Consider the following 25,678-nt stretch of genomic DNA (forward strand, 5'->3'; position numbering starts at 1 on the left):
TAATCAGGCAATTTCCAAAGGAAGAAATCCAAACCATAAGCAATCATATATTTTCAGGTGTTCTCAATCAATAATAATTGGAGAAATGCAGATTAAAGTAACTGAGGTTAATCTCATCTCTATCAGACTAGAAGATATGAAAAAAGAAGAAAATGGCAAATGTTGGAGGAATAGGTATACTAGTAGTATACAGCTGATGGAGCTGTGATTTAGTTCAGCAACTCTGGAAACTAATCCAGAATGATTCCCAGAAAGGTGTCAAATTATATATAGCCAGATATACCACTAGTAGGCCTACACTGAAAAGGAATTAAAGAAAGAGGGAAAGCACCTATTTATACAAAAATCTTATAGCAGATCTTTTCATGGTAGCCCAAAATTGGAAACTTAAGGGGGTGTCCTACAGAGGAATGGCTAAAAAAATTATGGTATATGAATGTAATGGAATATTATTTTGCCATAAGAACTGATGAAAGGGAAAAGCTTCAGAGGAAACTGGCAAGGCCTCTATGAATTGACAGAAAGTGAAGTGAGTGGAACTAGGAGCATAATTTTTTATAGAGAAAAACAACTTTGAAGGACTTTCTAACTCTGATCAAAGCAATGAGAAGTCACAAGTCCAGAAGGATAAAGCTGAAACAATTAAAATATAGAAAAGAGATTTTTGGACAGGGTTAAGGGAATTTGTTTTTGCCAGAATATGTAGGTATGTACTGAGGGCTTTATTTCTGATTTTTTTAAAATTTTCTCAAAGGGGAAGGGAAAATATTGGGAAAGAGATTAATTTTTAAATGTTTGCTAATTAAAAAAATTAAAACACAAGATCTGTGTTTTATGCATTTGGAAACATCGAATTCACTTGCTACTTTCACAAATGTTACCATTTCTAGGCCTTTGTATCCAGTAGTTGTTTATGGATCAAACGTAGTGTCATAGACCCACTATTACAACATTCTGGAACCTTTCTGGATTTCTCAGATGACTTTAGTTTTATTCTTTAAATGACTAATGGGAAAGAAATTTCCTATCAACCAGATGACTAAAGAAATTAATCAATGAAATCAAGTCATTAAGGATTACACCACAATAGTAGAATATCTGCCAAGAGGTCTAACTACAATCTCAAAAAGTTTTATCAGGTCTTTATTACTTTAGATTAAAATATCTGTTATCACAAGGCCTTTCAGAACTACTGGTAGAGAATCATTCCCTTGAAGGGCAAGCATGTCATAGACCAAAAACCTAGTATCCAGGAGGCTAATAAAATCTTGTATTAATTCATTACCTATTTTAATGTATACACAATCAATTTTTTGCTAAACAAAGAGACCTCCCTAATTATTGGTGGCAATTAATGGCAATCATTTTGTTTGGTTTGAATCTTAATAGTCTAATGTCTATCAACTACCCAATCTGCAGGAGGTTTCCAGCACTAGAAAAGAAGAACCACAATTTTGGTCTTTCCTTCACTGAGAGATGAGAAACCGGAGAGTTCTTTGTTCATGTATGTAATACAAATATATTTTACAGATGTTTCCCCTATCAAGACAATTGAACTCAGTGATTTATTAAGAGTCCCTGTGCTCGATCCTGGTAGCATAGCAGAGTGGACATGGCACTGGATCTGGACTGGCAGTCATGAGAAACATGTTCAAGTACAACTTTCAACTGATAATCATTTGCACAAAAGCATGACAGAAAAGAGTAAGAACTGGTCACTGTCCTTTGGGACACAGAAAAGCAGCAGATGCCTGGAGAAGCTAACATTCTAGCCTTGGGTAATTAAGACGTTAAGAAAAGAAGAGGCAGTCTAAGTGTGGCAGAGAAGGGTTATATGGAGCTCACAAAATGGTATGGAATAGTCAGAGAAGGCCTTTATTTCACATGGCTTCCACGGATTCAATGACTATCTCTATGCAGATGATTCTCAGATCTATTTCTCCAGTCCTGACCTCTCTCTCCAGACACCCTACTGGAGCTCAACAACCCTACTGGACATCTAGAATAGGACGCCCCACATCCTTAAATATATACGACCCTGTCTCTCCTCCAACACCGCCACCACTCAGGTGCAAGCCCTCATCTCTCAGGACTACTGAAACAGGCAGCTGGTGGGCCTCCCTGCCTCAATTCTCTCCTCACTCCAGTCCATCCTTCACCCAACTATCAAAGTGACCTTCTAAAACCACAAGTCTGACCATGTCAATCCCTACTACTCAATAAAACTTCCAAGGTCAAACATTAAATACTTTGGCTTTTATGGCCTTTCAGAAATTGCCCCTTTCCTGCAATTTACTGCCCTGCAAATATGCTACAATCCAGGGACACCAGCCTCTTTGCTATCCAGACACAAGACACTATCTCCTGACTGTTCCTTTTCACCATCGAACCCCATACCTGACATTTTATCCCCTCTCACCTTTGCTTCCTGGTTTCTCTCAAGTCTCAGCTCAAATCCCACCATCTGCAAAATGTCTTTCCTGGCTCCCTTCAATGTTAGTCTGTCAACAAATATTTACTACGCACCTACTCTGTGCCAAACATTGTGCTAAGCTCTGGGGATACAAATAGAAGCAAAAAACAGTCCCTACCTACAAGGAGCTCACAGTCTAATGGAGGAGACAACATGCATAACTATGTACAAGACCATGGATGAAAAAAAACCTATCTCCCAAGGTGATTCATTCTACTTTTAAAAGTACAGCTGTTAGTTTTTCCCATTAATCAGCCAAACTCTTCCTCTCAGAGACTTCCTTCCAACTTACTCCTGGTTATTGTCGTCTGGGACCAAACAGAGCAGATCTAAACTCTTCCACATGACAGAGAACCAGGCCTCCATATACTTGGACACATCCACCCTGTTCAGTCTGATCCCCTTAGGTCAGAGCCTCCAATCTCCTCCTTATCCTTACCACCTTCCTCTGGATGTGTGTCACCCAAAACTCAAAGAGCACTCAACACATGGTCTAAGCCAAGAGCAGTGGAACCACAGCCTCCTTTGTCCTGAACACGCCACCTCTTTCAAGGCAAACTAAGATCACACTGGCTTTTCTGGTTGCCATGTTATAGAAGACTGACTGCAGTGAGCTTGTATATAGTATGACATAGTTGTGGAAAATATCTTAAAAAGCTAGTTCACAAACCCTCAGTTTATGCCCCATGTCAGCAAAACCCCAAAGAAGGACAGATAGGTGGGGAGCCTGCCATACACTCACTGGAACCCTGGACAACTACTTCACTTTTCTGAACCCCTATTTCTATAAAGAGTTTGGACTAAATCATCTTTAGGGCCACCTCCAGTTCTAAATACATGAGCACATAAAGGGGGTTTGGGGTCGTGGTTTTTATTTTAAACAGATTGCACACCTGCATCTCTGCAGAGGAAATGTGACAGCAAGAGATTAGAGGGGCAGTAGGGCAGCAGCCCTGCTCAGCCCTTTCTCCTCAGGTCCCTAGCTTCCACCCTAATTCAGGACCTTGGCACCGCTGGCCCAGACTACTGCTACTCTTCAAGGGTCCTCCCTGCCTCCATCCTCTTTCCTTGTTAATCCGCCCATCACAAGGCTGCCAAAGTGATTTGCCCCAAGCATGGGTCAGTTCCCTTCTCGATCAATTCCAATGGCTTCCTGTCACCTTTAGTATCAAATAGAACCTCCTCAGTTTGACATTTAGGGCCCCTTTTAGCTCTAAACCCCAATCTATCTTCCCAGGGTCCTTGAGCTCACCTCAGGAAGGACAAAGAAAGGTGGCCTGCCGCAAAGGCAGGGTTGGGATATCTGGGCACAAACCTTCACTCTGCCACTATCCACAATGGCCAGACATGACCTGGTCAGGCTGCTTCTCCTCTCCAAGCCTGTTTCTTCATCCATTGGGTGAACTGGAGACACTAGGTAATCTCTAAGTCTCCTTTCAGCTCTGAAGCCTGTGCATCTTTTTCTCTATTCCAGGCAGGGGCTGATGAAGGCCTTTACCAGGATGGCAGGAACAAGGGATAGATGTAAGAAAGGTTGTGACAAAATCTATTTCTACCCCTAAGTCATTGGCATGCATTCCCCCCCACACAAGTAAAATCTTTAGAGTCTTTTCCTCCATTCCACTGTAGCCCCATTTGTTTTCAGGTTTTTGCCAGTGTAACACCACCCCAAAAGTCTTGGCCTAAACTGTGCCAGAATGGGGAGAGCATAGGGAGAAGGAAAGAAGGGCGAGAAGAACGGTTAAAGAGGAAAGCTTGGATCAGATCTGTTTCTGCTCAATGCCACAGCCTCCATCTTCAGAAGCCTTCCAAAGAGGCTCCCAGATGAAGAAATGCCACCACTTTGAAAACAAAGAGCCCCAGCTGGCATATTAGCTGATCCAGACAGCCAAGACTGACACCTTACAAGTCTACAATGCAAAAGCCATTATCTGCTATAGGTATCTAGGAAATCTGATGGTCTTTGGTGCACCAATTATCAGGTCAAGAGAAACCCACCCTCTGGGCCTCTGTCTATTTGACTCCTAGCGAGTGAACCTGGGCTAAGAGGTCACAGGGACAACCTAGACATTTTTTCAGAACACTAGGGAAGCTCTCCAACGTTTCTACGGACAGGGATGGGATAATGGACAGAAAACTGGTTTTGGAGACTCACAAGATCCAGTTTCAAGACCTGGCTCTGCCACTTACTGTTTGACTTTAAGGAAGTCCCAGGATCATAAAGTTTATCTGTACAAAGAGCTAAGACTGTCCAGTCCAACATCTACAGATGAAAAAACCAGGCTCCAAGAGGTGCTACGGCTTGCCCAGAAGCACACCCACCTCTTATGACAAGATCTACCCAGGCAACCTTGCATGTTTGAGCCCTTCCTACTGCCCCATGTTACTACTTCATCTCTGACAGGAAGAGGACTGTCATGCAGGCACAGCACCTGTATCACAGGTCACCTCGAAGCTCCAATGAGAACACATGCAGAAGACCAACCACACAATGATAGCTACTGATCTGTTAGGAAAGCATCTCCAGAGTCTCAGAACTCTTGACCTTTTCCCCCACAATCACATTAAGGAAAATTCGGAATGCTTTATGATATAAGCTTCCCAATTAAAGTAAGTTCACAGAATTATCCCGTAATCACCTACCAGCCAAGTGCCATTAACAGAAACATTTCTCAGTTCTTTCAGCAAATAGTGACAAACCCTCACATACACACCACTGGGCCCTCTGCATCAGGGAAGCTCATGTCTAGTACTATACAATTTCTAGCACTGGAACCTTGGAGACCACTTATTCTGCCCCTCATTTGCCAAAGGGGAAAACAGGCTTCCCCAAGGCCACAGAGCCAGGGCTGGAACACAGGGCTTGAGGCTCTTCCCACACTCCCACACAGTACCTCACACAGATACCTGAGTTACTGAGGAATCAATAGTTCAATTCTGTGGATCACCCTGAATATGGCTCTTCTTCTGAAAAGTGTTCACATAGAACGATTTCTTTAAAAGTGCTAGAATAAAGACCAATCGGTGGTTCACTTACAGGCCCTCACAGATGATCACTGCTTTAATAAGCAATTACCCTAAAAGCACAAACCTCCTCCCCCCAGATTTTGGTTTAATTTGCTCATAAAAATCACTTCTCTATCCAGTGGTCAGTACCCAATTCCTTAGCTAAGGAAGGAACAAGAATTGTGAGGTAGTGTGCTATGGTGAACTAGGGTTCTGGATTCTAGTCCTGGCTAACACTTAACTCCTACTGGTGAACCAGCAGCAAGTTGCTTCCCCTATGCAGGCTTCAATTCCCCAAATGTAAAATGAGAGCGCTGAACAACATGAGCTCCATGGGCTCATCCATGCTGAAAGCAGCATAGTGGAGCAGAAGGAGCACTGGATTTGGTGTTTGAATACCTGGGTTCAAATTAACTATCTGTTTAACTTTGGATAAATAACCTCTTTGGTCTCAGTTTCTCCATCTTTAAAAATATGGAGACTCAAATGTTTTCTGAAGTTCCTTTCTCTGCTAATAACAATATATTTTTGTCACTTTAAGGTTTGCAAAGTACTTTACATATGTGAGTTCATTTGCTCTCCACAACAACCCTGGAAGGCAGATGCTACCATGGTCCCCATTTTACAGATGAGGAAACAAAGTCAAGTGACTTGCCCAAGGTCATACAGCTCATGTCTGAGACACACCTTCCTGACTCCCAGTCCAGAGTGGTCAATGCATTGAACCACCTAGCAGCCCTAAAGAGGGAATGTATTATCTCCAGAGATGAACTGAGGCTAAAAAAGGCCCCAAATTTTAATAACTCAAGAAATCCATGTCTTCCAACTTCAAGGCTTCTTCCATAGACCCAGCAAATAAAGAAGTATCCTCCACTAAAGCCCTTCACTTAGCTCCTAACAGAAGATGAAGAGAAGAAGGCCAAGGCTGAGGGACACCAGCCTGCCACCCTGACGGTCCTGACAGGCCACCTCCTCAAAGGGAGGAGTGCAAGTGAAGCTATCAGGGAACAAGAGCACACACCCCACTGGGTCGGCAATGAAGCACTGCTCTGCTCTGGGAGTGCTTCAAACACTAGAGGGCAAGGACCTGACTGACACTAGGCACTCTCCCTTTCAACAAACAACTGGCAGAGCACTTTCCCAATCTTCTTTGACATCACCATTTTGCAGCCCAGGAAGGCCTTGGCACAAAAGATGGGAGGAGGGAATGTGTCCTCTCCAAACCCCAAAGTTCACACTGCTGACCTGAAGGTGACCTGAGAGTTTCCGGGGGACCCAGGGCATGAAGTACAAAAAAGGCCCATGTTGGGGGAGGGTGGGGGGTGGAGAAGTTGGGCCCCACATGGCCCAGCAGCAGTCCCCCTGAAGAACAATATGACCTGCAAACTGAACCCCTAGCAACATTAGAGCCAGGTCCTCGCTAGGGGTGGGGACTGTGAAAAAGGATAAACATTAAGGACAACAGACCTAGAAATCCCTTTCACAAAACTGAAAACTCTGCTTTATAAGTTTTGCAGGGAGAAGGAAAATAAAGAAATAAGAGAAATACATGGCAGCTGGCCCTCTTTGAGACGATGTCAAGGGTGGGCAGGGACTAGGGGAACGGCCCACAGACTCCCTAACTGGCCAAGGCACTGCCCAGGCAGACCCACGAACCGCGGCACGTCGGTCCCAGGCTGTGGGGCACGGGGCTCCAATCTCTGGTCCTTGCCCTCAAGGTGTTTGCAATCCAGACCGCAGAACCGGGAGGAAGCAGAGACCAGGCCACGGCTCCTTCTGGATGGGGGAGGGGGAGGGGAAGAAGGGAACCATCCCCTGGGCTCCAAAGGGAAAGCCATCCCTGGGGGCTCCAAGGGGGATGCCACCCCCTACTCCCAAGAATGCCTCCATTGTTCCCAAGCTCGCAAATCTGTACACTTAGGCCGCCTCCCCCCCCCATTCGAGAATCCACGGGAATGGGGGGGGGGGGTGGCGAGCAAGAGCCCCGATGCTCTCCCCCAATACTCCCAAAGACCGTGCGGCCCTGACGGGGAAAGGGGCACAGCTGGGTCCCCCCATCGAGCCCTCCCAGGATCCTCACTGCCCGAACCCGGGGTGGGGGTGGAAGTGGGAGATGCACCAGCAGGAAGAAAGGGAGCCTCGGCCGCGGCTGCTCCCGGGAAATGGTGGCAGCCGCCGAGCTCTTCGGGGCCTGCCCTCCCTGCCCACTGGCCCCGAGACCCCCCTGCTCCTCCACGGGAAGTGTCCCCGCTGCCCCCCCCCCGCAGTGCCGCCTGGCAGCACCCCCCGCAGTGCCCACCAGCAGCGCCCCTCCCCAGCCCACCCCGCCCCCGGCCAGACCCGAGCACTCGCTCCCCCACTCACCGGGCTCAGCGCGGGCCGGGCCTGGGGGCTCTGGCAGGCGGAGGCGGCGGCGGCGGCCCCGGCGCCATGTTCTCTGCTGCCGCTGCCGCCGCTGCTGCTGCTCCTGCTGCTGCTGCTGCTGCCGCCGCTGCCGCCGCCGCCCGGGCCGGGAGGGGGAGGGGCCGGCGGCGGGCGGGGGAGAGGGGAGGGGAGGGGGAGGGGCCGCGCTCCCGCGCCCTCCCTCACACCCCGCCGGGCTCGGCGGCCGCCGCCGCAGCGGGGGGAGGGGCGAGGACAGGGGCGGCCGCTGCGAACGGCAGGCCGGGCCGCGCTGTACCGCGCCGCAGCCCTGCCCTCCCCGGGCGCCGCCGCGAGACCCGGCCCGAGCGCGCGCGACGAGGCCGTGGGAAGGTAGCGGAGGGGCGGGGAGGGGGAGCGTGAGCCCCAGCGCGAGCGAGCGCACGCGCGAGATACCCCGGCCAACCGCCGCCGAGGCTGGCTTAGGGGGGGAGGGGCGGGAAGGGGCGCGAGACCCGGCGCGAGGCTGGAGGGGCGGGGGGGAGAGTCGGGAGAGAGGTCGAGCGCGCGCACGCTCTCCGGCGCGCGATACAACACAGTGCGAGGGGGCGGGGTCTGCGAGCGCGCACGCCCGCGGGGCTCTAGCCGGGGCGGGGGCGGGGGCGCGTGCGCCACAAGCTCTACTCTAGAGCCGCAGGAGGTACCCGGAGGCCCGGGGTAGGAGAGAGGGTGCGCCCGGTGCAAGACCCCTCACGCCGACGCGCGCGGGCGCACAGAACCTTCCAGCGCCGCTACCGAAGTAGAGGGCAGGGGAGGGCATGACGGCCCAGCGCGAACCCACCGGCTCGCGCGAGGTGTGATCCGCCAATGAGAGCGCGGGGCGGGCCCGAGCCGCAGCCCCCCGTGGGGAGCGGGCGGAGGGGGCGCGCGTCGCAGCCGCCTTAGGGAGCCCCGAAGAAGACGCGGAGAGGACGGCCAGGGCAGGGCCGCAGCCCGAGAGGGAGTTGGAGAGCCTGGGGGCGTGGTCTCCACCATCCAATCAGGGGCTCGGGTTCCATCGGTTCCGCCCCCCTCCTCCTCCCGGGGGCGGGGCCGAGCAGCGCGTGCTCTGCCGTGGCAGAGGCCAGACGGGCACCAGCTGGGCAGCCCTGGGACTGACGGCGAAGGGGCGGACGGCTGGTCGGTGCTGGCCTCGCGGGCCGCCCCGAACCTGCCCAGAGCTTCCAGTGCAGGAGCAGGAAATGGGAAGGAAGCGGCCCGGCCGGGGCTAGAGTCTGGATCAGAGGCCGGTCTGCTCTCGAACCCGGGGCCGAGCGGCTTTGCTGTTCACAGTCTCTTGGAATATCTGCCTTCAAGGCTCAAATGAGATTTCCTGATTAGGCTCATTACAGCTCCCTCCCCTTTTCCCTGCTCTCCGTCCTCTATTTAGTTTGTCCAGTGGAATCTGAGTTCCTTGAGGGATTGTTTCATTTTTGTCTGTACATAGTAGGCGCTTAAAATTCTTGTCAAATTGAACCAAAGTCAGAAAATGAAAAGGGCACTGGATCTGGTGCCATTATTTACCAGCTGTGTGGCCTGAGGGTAAGTCACCTTCCATCTGAGCCTCCTGTCTGCCTTTCACAGAAGAAAGTGAACTAGCCTAGTCTGTGGTCCAAGGTGCAGGTTAGTTGAGCTTTGAGTGAAAGTAGGAATTCTAAGATGTGGCAGTGAAGGATGGTCCAGGCATGGTAAGACCTGGATGAAGGCACACAGGCTGAAAATGGAATTGTAACAATTTAATCCAAACCACTCCGCTCCTCCAAGTATATAAAGGCATGTCAGGTGTTCAGGGAAGACTAGCTTGTGCACCCCTTTTCAGGGCTGCCTATCCACCTGCAGTGTCCACCTGGTACTCAATTCTCAACCTATAGCTCTAAGAAGCCCATCTCTAAAGATGGGCTACACCAGGTTAAGGTGGGCCGCCCATCGGTGAGTTGGGGGATGTCTGCCTCAAGCACATGAAGACTTCCCCCAGCAGAATGGGTGGATGAGAACAATCTGTTCCAACAGCTTTGGGCCCGAGCAGGTGCTGTGAATGCCTTAGAGCTTGGTCAGAGATCAAAGACACCAAGGTCATCCACTGCATCCCCAACATTGCCAGTCATCCTGATGGTTGTCTTGCCACTGGACTTTGATGGCTCTGGAAGAGAGAATGAGGCTGAAGTTGGTGCAATTCTGCCTGACTTCTATTCATGTCTGAATCAAGACATCACCTGATGATGTCGTTGGTCCTCTTCAAAAAGTAGAAGGAGCAAGGAGATGTGGAAAGGCCCATAGAGGTGGTCTGGGCCAGCTTCCTCAACAGATGAAACTGACAGGTGGGGAAGTGGAAGCCCAAAGGTCACCCAAGTAGCCTATCAGAACTAGGTCTTAGGTCCAGGCTTTCTAACCACACATCACAAGACTTGAATCTGGAAGGGTTTTTGGAGACAATGGAGTCCAGCTTCTTCCCTTCTAGATACATACCATGTATTGATTTAGTATGTTTGTCTTTTTGGAGGAATGTTGTTGCCTGATGAGATGATATTTATAAAATGCTTACCAGAGTGCCTAGCACATAGTAGGTTCTTAATAAATACTTGTCTTCCCTCTTCCCCCCCCCAGAATATAGACCTGCATTTAAATCCTGCCCACAGATGGGGTGTAACCCTGAACCTCTCAGTGTTCTGGGCCATTTTCAAGTTGCAAAGACAGTACTGATCTGTATTGAAGGAGAGATTTTCTCTACCCTGATGTTTCCTATCCCAATTAAATCACCAGGTTCAGTCCCTGTCCTTATGCTTGTTTTACCTTTTACAGTAAATGCTTGCTGATTGATACACAGAAGAGGTGATCTGGGAGTTCCCTGTCTTGGTTAAAATTCATAAGCATTTATCGAGTGTCAGACTCCTCTGTCTGGCATTCTAAATTCTTTACAAGTTGGCCCGAGTTTTCAACCTAATTCTACCTTACTCCCCTTCACACACTCCAAGGTAGGTCTGGCCGAACTCATACAGGACTTTGTACCATGTCCAGTCTCCTGGCCTTTGGCCCCTGGCCATGCCCAGTGCCTGGAATGTCCACCCTCCTCACTTCTGGCCTCATAGACTCCCTTACTTCCTTCAAAACTCTGCTCCAGCACCACCTTCTCTCCCAGTTGTTTCCCACAATGGCTAGGGCCCACCCTCCCTAACGCCTTCAGACTTATTTGGTATATCCATTGGTGGATACTGTTTGATTTTTTGCTTTGGATTCCTAGCACTAAACAAAAAATAAAAATAAATCTGTGATTTGTTCATGCATATTTATTTATTTGTCTTTCCCATTACATTGTAAGCTCCTTGAGGGCAGGGACTGTCTCTTGTTTCTCTTTGTCTCCCCAGTGTTTAGGGCAGTGCCTGCCTGGTACATAGTAGGAGCTTAATAAATGTGGATTCATTTCATTTGTCCAGACCAACCCAGTGAGAAAATTCCTTCTGCCAACACAGTTCAGCATGTTCTCTGAATTTGCTGTCTAAGAAGGTTGCACAGAGTACCAACCGCCCTCAGAGGTAAAGCGATTTTCCCAGGGTCACCCAGAGGACTGGAAGCCCAGGTCTTTGCTCTACAGCCAACTCTATCCACTAGGCCATGCTGGCTTTCTAGCAAAAAGTAGTTGGCTGATATATGCTTGTTGATTGCCAGCTTTGGGACTAAATGCTGAGGAGGTAGAAATGGAGAATAGTCCATGTCCTCATGACGTTTACACTCCAATGTGGGATAATCAGGAGTTCGCAGATGAGTAAAAGACAGGATAGTTGGAAGAGGGAAAGACTGGGGAATCAGGTGGGTGGGAAAAGTTACCTCAAGGAGAGGATGGGGAGGGGCCCCTTAGGAGATGGCTACCCCAGACCTGCCAGTCTGAGACTGATGTGCAGAAGGCTGAGCTGGTAAACCCAGCAGCCTGTCAGAGGGCATTGTTTCTGAGGCTGAAACCACCCCACCCCCAGGAATGGGGAGAAGGGAGGAAAGAGCAACAAACATGCTTAAACACCTACTGTGCACCAGGCACTGTGCTAAGCATTTGACAAATATTTCCTTTGATTTCATAGATCTGATTTAGAGCTGGTAGGGCCCCAGGGATTTTTTTTTTGTATCTCCAGAATCTTGGCATGTGGTAAGCGTTTAATAATTACTTCTTCAACTGAAGCTGGCCCAACCACCTCATTTTACAGAAAGGGAAACTGGATTCCAGGGAAGGGTCCCTTGCCCAAGGATATGAGTTGTTTTAAGTGATTTTCCAACTTGGAACCCAGGACTTCAAATCGAATTCTATTTCCAGTAGATTTTAAATCATAAGAATATAGATCAAATCTAGAACTTAAAAGGACTTCAAAGGCCATGTAGCCAAAAAAACCTTCCTTTTACAGAAGAGGGATTTGAGGCCAAAAGAGGACACCCAAGGTCCTACCACTAGCAAGGTCATACCATGCTGGGATTTGAACCCAGACCCTCTGTCTTTGAGCCAGTGCTTTTCCTGTTCCACCAGGCTACATATGAATCAGCAAGAACAGAAAGCTCACCTCGGGGTGTGTAGCAGAAGGAAGCCTCCTCCCCCACACCCTGTGCCAGGCCTCGGCTCCAGTAAAAATAAACAGACAAGTAAACAATTAGCAGACCTACAGAAGGATTGCCAACCGGATCTGCTCTCTAGCTGTCTCAAGCATCCCCTCCAGGCCCTGAGGACTGATGCCCCAACCAGGAGGTTACCGGAGACTGGTTTGGCTCTGGGCCCTCCTTGCACCGACTTGGGTTCAAGAAGGCAGCCTTTGCCTATGGGGTTTCCACTTCACTGCCCCTTCCAGGATTTTGCACCAGGGAGCGACATGGGGGGGTGGGGAATGGGGGGGAGTGCAGAAGTGGAGCTGCTTTTGCTGACCTTCGTGGAATCCATCTGGCAGAGGCCAGAGGACTTTAGATTGGGACTTGGGAGGACCTGGCTTCCAGTCCCAGTTCTGCCTCTTCCTCTCTGTGTGGTCTTGAACGAGCCCTCTCAGCTGTCCTCCCAAATCTATGACCCTCTGCAACCTGGTCCATATTTGTGTGCTGGGAGTGGGGCCACCTCTTTAAGACATTTACTCAGCACTTACCTACAGGAAGCCAGAAGTACAACTGTTCCCATAGCCCAAGATCCCAGCCCTCATGGAGCTTACAGTCTAGCAGGGGGTTATGCCACAAACACATAAAAAACATTTAACTATTCTCATACAAGGCTTCTATGGCAAAGTGCACAGAGTATGACTCGACTTAGTTATTGCTCAGTTATTTCAGTCATGTCCGGCTCTTCGTGAACCTTTTTTTTTTTGGCAGAGATAGTGGAAATGTTTTCCATTTCCTTCTCTAGCACTTATTTTACAGATGAGGAAACTGGGGTGAAGTGACTTGCCCAGGGTCATACGGCTGGTAAGTATCTGAGGCAGGATTTGAACTCAGGTCCTCCTGACTCCAGGGCCAGCACTGTCTACTGCAGTGCTACCTAGCTACCAGCTTGATCTTTTAGCTGCCAAATCCAGTAGCCTTTTCTCAGTTCTCATTCTCCTTGACCTCTCTGTAGCCTTTGACACTGTCAGTCACTCTCCTTCATACTCTCTTTAGGCTTTCTCTCAGACCACTCCTCAGCTTCCTTTGCTGGATCCTCCTCCAGATCACACCCTCTGACCCTAGGTGCCCCACAGGGTTCTGTCCTGGGCCCTCTTCCTCCATTCTACTTCACTGGTTGATCTCATCAGCTGCCATGAATCGAATTACCATCTCTCTGCGGATGATTCTCAAATCCGCCTTCCCTGCCCTCAAATCTCTCACCTCTAATCTCAAATCTCTAGGTGCCTTTCAGGCATCTTGAACTGAATCTCCAGTAGACGTCTTAAACTCAGTATGTCCAAAGTGGAATTCAGTATCTTTCCCTCAAACCCTTCCCACCTCCTGTAAAGGTCAACACCACACTCCCAGCCAGTGCCCAACCTGGGAGCCATCCTGGACTCCTCACTCTCTCTCACCCCTCCCCAACATCCGAGCCCAATGATGTTACCTCTGTAGCATCTCTGGGATATGCCCCCACCTCATCACCTCATGTCTTTAATATTGCAGTAGCCTGTGGGTGGGTCAGCCTGCCTCAAGTCTCTACCTGCTCCATTCTAGTCTCCAGTCAGCCAGCAAAGTGATTTTTCTAAAGTGTAGGTCAGCCCTCGTCATTCCCCTATTACATAAAGTCCAGTGATTCCTTATGGACTCAAGGATCAAATATCAAATCCTCTATCCCAAGCCCTTTATAAGCTGCCCCTTCTTTGCCTTTCCAGTCTTTTAATTCTTTAGCAGTGAACCTGCCTTCCTTGCCATTCCTTACTGCTGGGCTCTCCATCTCCCAGTTCTTCCTGTGGGCCTTGCCACTGCTATCTTCCATGTCTGGAATGCTCTCCCTCTACATCTCTGCCTCCCAGATTCTGTGAAGTCCCTAATACAGAAGCCTTCCCTGTACTGATTTCCTATGTATCCTGTGTATAGTTGTTTGTATGTTGTATCCCCGAGGATACAGGGAGAGGATTGTTTTTTCTTTGAATGTCCTGTCCCTGCCCAGCTTAGCACAGTGCCTAGTGCATAGTAGGCAATTAATAAATGCTTGCTGACTGATTCCTGGATCTCAGAGGCCTTTGAATCCAAACTCATTTAACAGAAGAGGAAACCCAAGTCCCTGAGAAGTTAAGTGACTTGTCCAGGGTCACACAGTAAGCACACCTTTCCCTTAAGTCAAAGGTAGGATATGGGACAGAACCAATTTTGCTGAAGCATCCCTCATCTCCCTGGAAGGGATTCCAAACTAGTCAATCAGTGAGCCCTGCGAAAAGCCAATGGGATAAAGAGGTCCTTGGAAGAGATGGGAAATGGACCAATCAGGAGCAGCTTTTGTCTGAGAAGGCCTTTTCAGGGCCACTCAACGGCCAGGGGGTGGAGACAAGAGGGCCCTTGACCTCTAACACCCCGAATTTTAGGGTTCTTTCTTTCTAAGAGATCACGACCCGGACCCAAGAGCGAATCTGGGTCCTGGGGACAACGTCGGCTCTGTAGGAGTACAACGTTTTGGGGAGTATGCTTTCAGAACTACACTTCCCAGAATGCAGCCCTGGGGAATCTTTGCATCAGAGGCGGCATCTGGGCTTCCTGTGAGGAACAAGCTTGATCAAGGCCGTCACAAAGCTGGAAGGCGACAGGGTGGATGTAAGCGTAAGGCCTTAAGATTTCTACTGCTGAACTTGCCACGCTCTGCGGCCTTCGGGAAGCCGTGGGGAAATGGTGCCCCCTGGCGTCCAAGATCGTGCTGCTACAACTGTGACTCCCGCGGCGGGAGGAGCTGGGAAGAGCGGAGCATGCTGGGAAGGGTGAGAGTGCGCCAATGCCCAAGGCCCTGAACTACAAATCCCAGCGGCCCTCGCGCGGAAGGGAGGCGTCGTACCGGATGTCCGTTTATACTACGGCCCGGAGAAGAGCCTGAAGCCGCGGCTTTGGAAGTCACCTAGTCTCCGCGGGACCCCGGAGATCGGGGAGATCTGGGTGGGGGCCCTACCCCGAGGGATCACCATGGTAACGGGGATCGCGCGGCCAAGAATCCTGGGGCCCTGTCAGCCTTCTCTAGGCCCTACTTCTCCATCCCCCCCCCCCCCCCGCACTTCCCCCCGAGGCCGGGTGCGCTGGTTCTGGCCGCGCCCTGGAGTAACGGAGCCGGGACGGACAAGTGGGGTGGAGAACCAGGAGGGAGGCGTTGGGCAGGAGGGTCTGCAGGAGGGAGGAGCGGGCAGGGAGAATCCAACAACCTGCGGGGAGCTTGGGACCTGGAAACCCTAAAGAGAGGGCAGGGGGTTTAGAAACTGGGAGCCTGGAGAGCAGAGGAGGAAGTGTAGAATTGGGGGAATTAGCGCCTGGGAAAAGGGAGGGTAAAACCTGGGGACCCTGGAAAGGAGGGAGCAGAGAATATGGAAACCTGGGGGGAGCAGCTTAGGAGCTGTTGAGCCCAGAGGGCAAGGTGGGATCTGGAACCTGCTCCTGTCCGCAGCCCTCACCTCCACTCCCCTCCTCACTTCCCCGGGCCTGGGCTAGTTCCTGGTTATGGCAGGAAGCAGTTGGCCTGAGCTCAGCAGCAGGAGGCTGAGGCCAGTGTCCCCCAAGGCAGCTGAGCAGGATGAGTCAGATCCAGGGAAGACAGAGCAACAGAAATCCTCCCCCGGCTCAGTGAGCCCCAAGGCTTAAGGTGGGGATGATTGGCAGATTCCATGGAGGAGGTGCCCAGGTAGCCTAAGAAGGGACAGGCATTTCTCCTGACCTTATCCCTTCCAGGCCTTGACACCTCTGACCCTTCCCCAGCTCATGGCTTCCTGTCCTGTCTCTTCTCAGATCCGATTCATTCTCATCCAGAACCGAGCAGGCAAGACTCGCCTGGCCAAGTGGTACATGCAGTTTGATGATGACGAGAAGCAGAAGCTGATTGAGGAGGTCCATGCTGTGGTCACAGTGCGGGACGCCAAGCACACCAACTTTGTGGAGGTGAATGCTCTCGCCTGGTTCTTCCCCTGCCCCCCCACCTCAGGGCTTCCTCTCTTCTGGGCCCCATGTCTCAGGAAGGACATGGATAAGGCAGCTGGGTGGTACAGGAAGGTTAATTCAACCTCAGTTTCTACATCTGTAAAATGGGGATAATCATTTCTCCTACCTCCCAGTATTCTTGTGAGGATCAAATGAGGTGATGTTTGTAGCGTGGTTTGCCAGTCTAAAAGTGCTCCATGTAAACGTCGGTTATTATTAAAAGCTGGCGCACTTCCGGGGAAGTCACCATGGTGATGCAAGGGCCAGAGAGTGCATCATACAGAGGTCTGGTGAAAGTGTGAAGGGTGTTGACCTTCCGGAGGACACAAGCACAGTCTCTAAGGGCTGAAGGAGGGGTTAGGGCTGCTTTGTTTGACCCTAAGGGCATGTTGCTGACTGGCACATCTGGGCTCTCTGTAAGGAAATGCTTTTCCAAAGTCAGAGCTGTCCCAGAGAGACGTGGGCAGCCTCAGGAGGTGCTGGCTTTCCCATCAGCAGAAGCCTGCCCTCACGTGCTGGAAGAGGCCCCTTGAAGAAACAAGAATTAGGACCACTAGGGGGTGTCAGTGTTCACAGAGCATGAGGCCTGGAGTCAGGAAGACTTGAATTCAAATTAGGCCTCAGACGTCCTTCCTGGATGACCCTGGGCAGGTGACCTCACCTCTCTGCCTGTGGCCTCATAACGATAGCACCTGCCTTGCAAGGTTGTTGTGAGGACCACATGAGATAAGATTTGTAAAGTAATTAGCGCACAAAATTTGAACCCAGACCTTCTGTCTATGGTACTATGGATGTGGTGTTTCCCCCAGGAGAATGGAAGCTGCTCGAAGGCCGAGACTGAGCCATGGTTTGCCTTTGGATGCTCTCCTGTGCCTGGCAGTAGCTCAGCACTAGCTCTGTGAACTTCACTGTTTTATCACTGTATGGCACGGGTTTATAGACTAAGCACAAGACAGTCCTTGCCCTCAAGCAGCTTAACATCCTTACAAGACACAGGGTATGGAAAGGCATGTTAGACCAGAAGGCATTGCCACCTTGGGGCAGAGGGGAAGACTTCCTGGAAGAGGTGGTGCTTGAGAGGAGCCAGGGCTTCTGTCAGGCAGAGGTGAGGAGGGAGGGCATGGCAGGCATGAGGGACCATCCATGCAAAGGCGTGGAGAGGAGAAATGGAGTTTCAAATGGAAAGGAGTGTGTAAGATGCTGCAATGAGGAGGAGCAGCATTTGGGGGAGGGCAGCTGGAGGAGGCCTCTGCTGCTTCCCAGAGTCCACCTTGGAGGTTCCCAGCCCTGCTGTTCTCGGGGCCTGCTGCCAGGCTCCTCTCTCTCGGACTGCCCGCCATCCTGGCACCAGCTCCTTTGACAGCCCAGCTGTAGTTACCTCGCGGGCCACAAGAGGGCGCGATGCTCCCACAGCAAGAGGGAGGGAGAGAGAGAGGGAAGGAGGGAGGGAGGTGTTTCAGAGCCATCTCCAAAGATGAGACAATGGTCACTGCCCCAGAAATGGGGTGACGGAACTTGGGGCTCGTTCTGGGAGACATTGGGAGCACAGGATGGGGCAGGAGATGAGAGGGGCATGAGGATCAACCCAGGAAGCCAGGGTGCTGTCCGGTGGGTCATCGGAGGCAGTTCAGGCTAAGCCCCTTGTTCTATGGCCTAGAGTGCCCAAGCCACTCCCCCAGACCACCCAGGCTAACCCCCCTAGAGCACTGAGTAACGCCCCCAGGCCACCTAGGCTAACCCCCTAGAGTGCCCGAGCGACTGCCCCAGGCCACCCAGGAACTCAGTGCAGGGCGGAGGACTTGAACCCAGGCCTTGTGTATGCCGTGCTGTGTAGCTGTGTTTCCCCCCAGGAGAATGGAAGCTTCTTGAGGGCAGAGGCTGAGCCATCTTTGCTCCTGGTTCACCCATGCCTGGCAATGCTGGTTGAATTGATCTTCATTGAACTCCCTCACTTTATAGATAAGGAAATGGAAGCCCACAAAAGTTGAGGGACTTACCTGGGGTCCCAAGGGTAGCAAATGGCAGGATCAGAACTCGAACCCAGATCCTCCTGCCTGCAAAGCCAGGGCTCTTTCCTGTTTTAAACTGTGACACTGAATGAGTCCCATCTTCTTTCTCTGTCTTTGTATAATGAGGGCATTAAAGTAGCTGAGAAGTGACTGCTTTGTCTCTCTGGGGTCCAAAGCCTCTTCTGGCTCTTGATTTCAGGACCGTAAGAGAGGGCTGGGACAACAGGCAAGCCAAAGGGAGGAGGCTGGGCCAGGGAGTAGACAAGGCCTGGAGCGTCACTACAGGCTGTGCTATGTGTCCTTGAGGACATCCCTTCCCTGCCCTCCCCCCCCCCCCCCCCCCCGCAGGTCATCCTCCAGGATCCCGGCCAGCCCAAGCCCTAGACTGGGGGGTCGAGAAAGCCAAGCCCAGGGGGCTCAGCCCCTCTGCAGACCTTACCAGGTGGCAGTGGCCAAGGCCCTTTCTCAAACAGACCTAGAAGGTTTGGAAGTTTTCCTCCCGCTCTCTTGTGGGAGTCCTGGCCTCTCTGAGGTGGTGCAGAGGGCCCAGACAGGTCTTCTGGACCTTGCTCTGCTCTGAACCGCTGCCTAGCCTCCCCAGGCCTCAGAGGCCCTTTCCAGCCCCACTGGTCTGTTTACTGTCATTGTATGTTACCTGCTTCTGTCTCTGTCTCTCTGGTTTAGCTCCATTTCTTTCTCTCTTCTCTGTCTCTGTCCATCTCTCCTCTCCCCTCTCCCTCTCTTCTCTTTCCCTCCCCTCCTCCCCTCTCTATCCCTCCTCTCCCTCCCTCTGTCTTCTCTCCTCTTTTCTCTCTCCCCTTCCCTGTGTCTCTGCCTCTTGGCCAGCTGGAGGACAGAGCACCCTGAGCCAGGCTCAGCCCACTATTGCTGCCTGTGTGATCTTGGGGGCCCTCTCCCCTGGGCTTTTGCTTGGTGAGTGTGCTGGCTGTGCCCTCGTGGCCCTGACCTTTGGCTTCTCTCCTCACCCTCCAGTTCCGAAACTTCAAGATCATTTATCGCCGTTATGCCGGCCTCTACTTCTGCATCTGTGTGGATGTCAATGACAACAACCTGGCCTACCTGGAGGCCATCCACAACTTTGTGGAGGTGGGCCTGGGGACTGCTCAGAGGGAGCCTTTGATGGGGCGGGGGTGGGGGTCAGCCAGCTTGGCTGGTCAGCAGAGGGTCCCGGGAGGGGGTGGGGGTGGGAAGCTGCCCTTTTTGTCTTTGTGTCTCTGCTGTTGGAGTCCTCACTGCCACTGCTTCCCTGTCTCATAGGTCTTAAATGAATATTTCCACAATGTCTGTGAACTGGACCTTGTCTTCAATTTCTACAAGGTAGGGACCCCTGGGGCTGAGGGAGACCCAGAGATCCAGATTCTCCTCCCCGCTGAGCCAGGTGCCCACCCTCCAGCCCTGCCTCTGTCCCTCTCCTTCCACAGGTTTACACGGTGGTGGATGAGATGTTCCTGGCTGGGGAGATCCGAGAGACGAGCCAGACGAAGGTGCTCAAACAGCTGTTGATGCTGCAGTCCCTGGAGTGAGGGGGCCCAGGTGGTCCCCAGCCCGGGACATCCACCCCCAGTCCCTGCCCCTCTGTCCTCTTCCCCACATTCCCCAGCAGATGCTCTGAGTGCACCGTCTGGGACGGTGGGACCACACCCTGGCCGGGATCAGGAGGAGGGGAGTCCCATGTGTGTGGTGCCATACATCCTGTAACCCTGCTGTCATGGCAGTGATGCAGTGAGCATGTGAGCAAGCCTGTGTGTCTGTGTGCGTGTATGTGTGTGTGTACATATGTGTGTACCTGGAGCTCCCAATAAAGTTGTGGACCTGGCCTGCCCACTGCCTTCCCTCTCTCTCCTTCCTCCCGCTTCTCCTCTGGGTATCAGCCTCTTCCTGGGCCCCCTTGTGTGTTTTACCCAGCCTCTTCTTGGTGCCTGAGTCCAGGCCTCTGAGCTTTGAAAGTCCCACAGCTTTTTAGGACTAAAAATCCAACTCTTTGGATCTTAAAGGATTTTGAATCAGAAATAGAATATTGGGGCTGAAAGGGGCCTTGGAGAGGCCCTCTAGTCCAGCTGTGGGGTGGAAATCAAGGCCAAGAGACAGGCAGAAGTAGATGGAGACCTCAGCCCAGGTCTGTGGTGGCTCTTGCCTGCTTACCCCCAGTGGGATTCCTGGGGTGCCATTTCTGGACTTGGCCAGTGGCTTTCTGAAGGTTCCCCATCTCCCTTCTACTACCTTGACAGTGGTGGGTAGAGACGGGTGAGGGCAGGAGCCCATCCTCGGGCCTTGGGAGAGACGTGGAAACCCTGCCCCCCTGCCCAGCTGGCACCTGGAAACCTAGGCCTCCCAGCTGGGCGGGCCCCAGGAGCCTTGGGGCTCTTAGCTGGGGAAGCCCTGCCTCTCTGGCCCTCCCACCCTGAGTGATGCAACTTGGGGCAGGGTTGGGAGAGAAATGAGGTGATGGATGCCAGGTCCTTCAGAACCCTGGGCAGGAGCAAAACCGGTGCACCAAGAGCCAGCTTGCTAAGCCCCCACATCGTGGGAGTACCGAGACACCAGGCTTTTTTAACTGTGAGGGCCTAGAATTGAATCCTGACTCTGAGACTTTGAGCTTTCTCTGTCCCTCACTTTATTAACCTTCAAAATAAGGCAGCTTGATTTTCCTCTGAACTACAGTATACAGCACAGCAAGCCCTGAGCAAACTTTGTCCTGTGCTAGACACGGGATGGGGACTGCCCAGCTGGAGCGTCCAGTCAAGTTGGGGTGGGGGTAATGTTCCCAATGTTCAGTGATAAACGCTAGAGAATTCCCAAGATAGCATCCTCCCTGGCCTCTTCAGACGGGGCCAGAGGCAGAAGATTCTCATCACTTGGTGAATCTGGAAAGGGTCAGCCAGGATGCTTGTTGCCACCCCTGGAGCAGGGAGGCATCTTGGCAGATGAGCAGCCTGATAGGTCATCTTTAAGTGGGGCACCGAGGTGGCTCAGCAGGTAGCGACAGTGCTGGTCTTAGAGTCTGAGAGACTGAGTTCACATCCAGCCTTAGATACCAGCTGTGGGACCGCAGGCAGGTTGCTTCATCTTGGTCTCACTCCGCTTCCCCTTCTGTGAAACAGGAATAAAAAGGAGCCGTTGGCACCAGGAGGAATGTTGTGAGATTCCAGTGAGATGATGCCTTTGAAGTATCCTTCCTACCATTCTTGTTGCCTTTGGGCAGCCTTGGTTTTCCTCCCTTCCAATTCTCCACCCACCCCCAAAGATGCCAGTAGCTGCCTATTCCTCAAGGGCATGTGGGGCCCAAGGAGGAGGACACGCCAGCAGTGGGCCTGCCCTGACTGGTGGAGATCCAAGCTGGGCCTTGCTCAGAGTGCTATTGGAGGACAGCCTGGTTCTACCTGCCGGATAGAGGGGAGAGCTAAGATGTTTCCTACCCCAGCCCAGGGAGGAAGGGACGGATGGAGGGAAGGAGGACACCAGCTGCCCGGCACTTTCACTGGCTTCTTAGGCCATGAGTTCCAAATGTCTCTTGGGGGAGTAAGGATTGAGGGTGGGGGTCAAGTTTGGAAGATGAACCCACCCTCCCACTAGGGACTGATTAACAAAGCCTGAGCAAGGTCTGGCTTCTGGAAGGGACCTGGAAGCCAGGGGAGATAATTTTTAAACCATTTGTTGTAAGGTCATGGACAGTGGCTCAGGTTTAACTCCCCAGAGGGCCTGAGATGGTTGGAGAAGCTTGGGGCACATCCTTGATGCCTGGGAAGTGAGACGCTTGGATGGAGAATTCCAGAACATTGGCCGAGGAAGCTCCATCAGTCCCAGGGCAAGTTGAAAACAGAACCCCTTTGCTGCAATGTACGTGCTAGTACTCTGTAGGCCTCTATCTCCAGGCCCCTGGTAGGGGATCCCACTTCCTGTTGGCCCTTCTGCCAAACCGGGCGGCTTCAGGGAAGACAAGTTGGCATTTTAAAAATGGCCATTCCTGATTCTCCAAGGTTTTAATCACTCTGGAACCCTGTTAGGAGACACGGGAGGAGGAATGTTTGGAATACACCAGTCTATGGTTGGTGACGATGGTTTCTATTGGGGAGTGCCCAATTTGAGAAGGAAAGATGTAGGGCGGACCAGGGTATTCCATGGAGAGTCAATTGGAGGAGACACCTATCCTCATCCCCCATCTCTCAACAAGCTGCTGGGGCCTTCTCCAGCTCCTTTCATCCCCAACCTCAAAGCTCTGGCCAGGCAGGCTTCCTGACTCCAGCTGCCCTTTAAAACGCTAAAAGTGAGAAGCCAGGCCCTCTGAAGTGGTTGGATCAGATGCATACTGGGCCTCTGCAGCTGGGCTTGGGAGGTGAAGGTCAGGACAGGAGGCAAGGTTCACATGAACCTTCTCTTCTGCCCTCTCTCTTCCCTCTAGGCAGACTGTGGCCCCTAGGTTTCTACCTTCCCTCTACCCCACTCCCCCCCCCACATCTCTAGCCTGAGTGGGAGCCTCAAGGGGGCAATCCCCCAATAGCCACCCTCTCCTGTCTCCTTCCTCATCAGCTTTTGGCACTTGCCAGTTCTGTCTGGGTCTTATGGTTCCCCTTAGCCCACCCTGCATTTCCCTCCTCTCAATCCAACAGACTCTGAGCACTTCCAAGAATCTGGAAATCTCAGTGCCTGAGTACACTCAGTCTTGGCCCCTCTGAGTTCATCTTGGGCCCTGGAAATTCTAGGATCATAGAACAATCTGAACAAAGACTAGGATTCATCCATCGCCACACCTTCTTTGCACAAAGACCCTGAGGGAGAAATCACATAGGAAGTTCACAGCACTCAAGTGACCTGACACTGTATTCTATAGCCTTCTCCTCCATAATTCCTCCAGGCCCCCTTTACCTCCATGGACAGGGCCCTGAGAGCAGCAGTGGGACCAGTGATGAGGAGCAGATGGATGGGGAAGGGAAGGGACCACAGCAGAGAAGAAAGGTTGTATGTTGGAGGGCAGCTAATGGAGCCATTTTTGTCCTGAATCACCTAGGGTTTCACTGGGGTGGGGAAGGGGGGCAGGTGAGGAGCTGGACTGTTCAGGAATCTTGCGAGGATGAGGGTCGTCATGACAACCATATCTCTCTCACTCAGCAGAGGGGTGGGGCAAGGCCCAGCTGTTTCTATGGAAACAGCCAGACCTAGGCCTTCAGCCATCTCCTGGTGTCTGGGCCAGTGTGGGAGAGCCTGGATCTTGGGAAAAGTGTCCCTTTTCTTTTCCTAGCTGGGATCCAAATTTCACCCTCTCCTCCAAGCAGTTTTCCCAGAGGCACTGTGCTATCATGGAAAAAAATGCAGGCTGAGCTCAGAGCCTAGAGGCCAGAGTACAAAGGCCAGTTCTGACACTCATGATCATGTGACAGAGGCGGTATCCCTGGGCCATGGAAAAGTCCTAGGCTAGGCATCAAAAGACCTGGGTTCATATCCCATCATTTATTTCTGTGACAACAGGCCTTAACCTCCTGGTGGTTCAGTTCCTTTGTTTGTAAAATTAATAGTTTGGACTAGACTGTCTCTAAATCTATGCTCCTGTGATTCGGATTCCAGTCCAGCCTCTGTGACCTTTGTGACCTTGGACAGTTCACTATACACGCCGGGCCTTCAGTTTCCTTGCCTGCAAAATAAAGGGGTTAAACTAGATGACCCCTGGAAGGGACCTTCCAGTTCAAATTCTGCGGTCCTATATGTTGGGTTCAAATCTTGCCCCTGTCATTTTCTACATTGGGTGTGACCTTGGGTGTAAGAGAGGCAGCGTGGAACAGTAGAAAGAGCCCTGGCTCTGCTGGAGTCAAAGGATCCAGGTTCAAATCCTGTGCTCCGATGCTTGTCTTTAGCAAGTTGTCCTATTTCTCTTGTTTCGATTTCTCCCGTTCTCATGTTCTATTTCTCAGTTTCCTTATCTACAGAATGATGGGCTTGGGTTTGGAAAAGGATAACCCTCATCGAAGCTGACTATACCATTACCGGTCTCATAAAGTGCATCCATCAGTCAAATGATGGGGTGCCTCTTCCAGCTCTGCGTTTATGGTCCAGTGACCCTGAGTGAGGGTGTGGCTTTGCTTTCCTCCTGTGTACAATGTGACTCATCTGCTTGTACAGCCTCCTTCCCAGGGGCTTGGGGAAAGCCCCTGGACCCTCGGGTTGTGACCCCCTCCCCTCCAGACAGCTGCAGCCTGGGGGACAAAACCACAAGAAAGGCTTGTCAGAGCGGTTTCTGAGAAAGGAGCCCCGTCTCTCTAGCCTGGGAGACCCTCCTTGAATCTCAGAATCACAAGATCCCAATCTTGATGGGGGGTGGGGGTGGGGGTGGGGGGGGGGGTGGTTAGCTTTACTGGAAAAGACAAAGGAGGGGCAAAAGAGAGGATCTTTGCATGGGAGGAAGATAACTGAAACCAGCGGAAACACAAAGATCCTCCGTCCTTTGTGTCTCTCTCTGCTGCTTTCTCTGCAAAAAAGAATGACCTTTACAGTGGCAATGACATCACAAGAAAGGCAAAGAAAGAGTAGATATCCAAGATAGTGAAGGAGATAGAGGGAGAGCCTCTGGCTGCCTGTGGTCATTTGAAGCCACAATGGACCTGGCAGCTGGGGAAGATCATGCCTAGCAAAAGGCAAACACCATCATAATTTAAAAAGAAAGGAGAGGATAGAATCTGCCCCCGAAGCTCAGTGGGCTAGACTTCCATTGCAGGGAAAATTCTAGAATGGATCGTGAGAGTTGGAAAAAATCCAGAAAGGGAAGCAGCGATTTGTAGAGAAGGAAGAGGGTTTCCTCCCCAACACATCATGCCGGCCTAACTTCCTTTCCCCTTTTTATAAGATTACTTAGCTGGAATCTGAGGAAAATGCTGGGGACATAATTTAGTTAGATTTCAGCAAAGCTTTGGATAGAGCATTTCATGCCATTCTTATGGAGAACATGGACAGAGAGAATAGAAAACATTGATAATCCAGATAATGGATGGACAGATGGATGGATGGATGGATGGATGAAGTATTTCTCTAGCATTTACTATTAGCAAAGCAGCCCCTGGCCACAGAGAACTTGTATTCTGATGGAGCAGATGACACATGGGAAGGTTTCAGCTACAAATAAGATAGAAATATCCCATGGTCAGTAACGGGTAGACAGTCATGACTCTTCTTGAATACCATTCCCTCTGATAAA

General features: G+C 51.4%; 2 protein-coding genes across 2 annotated transcripts in view; one reads left to right on the forward strand and one right to left on the reverse strand.

The window, feature by feature from the left end:
* The window catches only part of ARHGAP35 (Rho GTPase activating protein 35), a 160,580-nt gene extending 152,686 nt beyond the window's left edge, over positions 1 to 7,894 (reverse strand). The window contains exon 1 of the mRNA XM_036746981.1: positions 7,844 to 7,894. The gene's annotated coding sequence lies outside the window, so the exon portion shown is untranslated. The remainder of the gene's footprint in view (positions 1 to 7,843) is intronic.
* Positions 7,895 to 9,553: 1,659 nt separating this feature from the next.
* On the forward strand, positions 9,554 to 20,320 carry AP2S1 (adaptor related protein complex 2 subunit sigma 1). Its single transcript, XM_036743665.1, has 8 exons — positions 9,554 to 9,567; positions 9,751 to 9,808; positions 14,884 to 15,115; positions 15,276 to 15,472; positions 16,280 to 16,429; positions 19,471 to 19,584; positions 19,756 to 19,815; positions 19,920 to 20,320. Exons 1-8 carry the CDS (start codon positions 9,554 to 9,556, stop codon positions 20,019 to 20,021), a joined length of 927 nt encoding a protein of 308 aa, XP_036599560.1. The 3' UTR covers positions 20,022 to 20,320.
* The last annotated feature ends 5,358 nt before the right edge of the window (positions 20,321 to 25,678 follow it).

The sequence above is a fragment of the Trichosurus vulpecula genome, chromosome 2 (genome assembly GCF_011100635.1).
Source record: "Trichosurus vulpecula isolate mTriVul1 chromosome 2, mTriVul1.pri, whole genome shotgun sequence".
Classification (NCBI taxonomy): Eukaryota; Metazoa; Chordata; class Mammalia; order Diprotodontia; family Phalangeridae; genus Trichosurus; species Trichosurus vulpecula.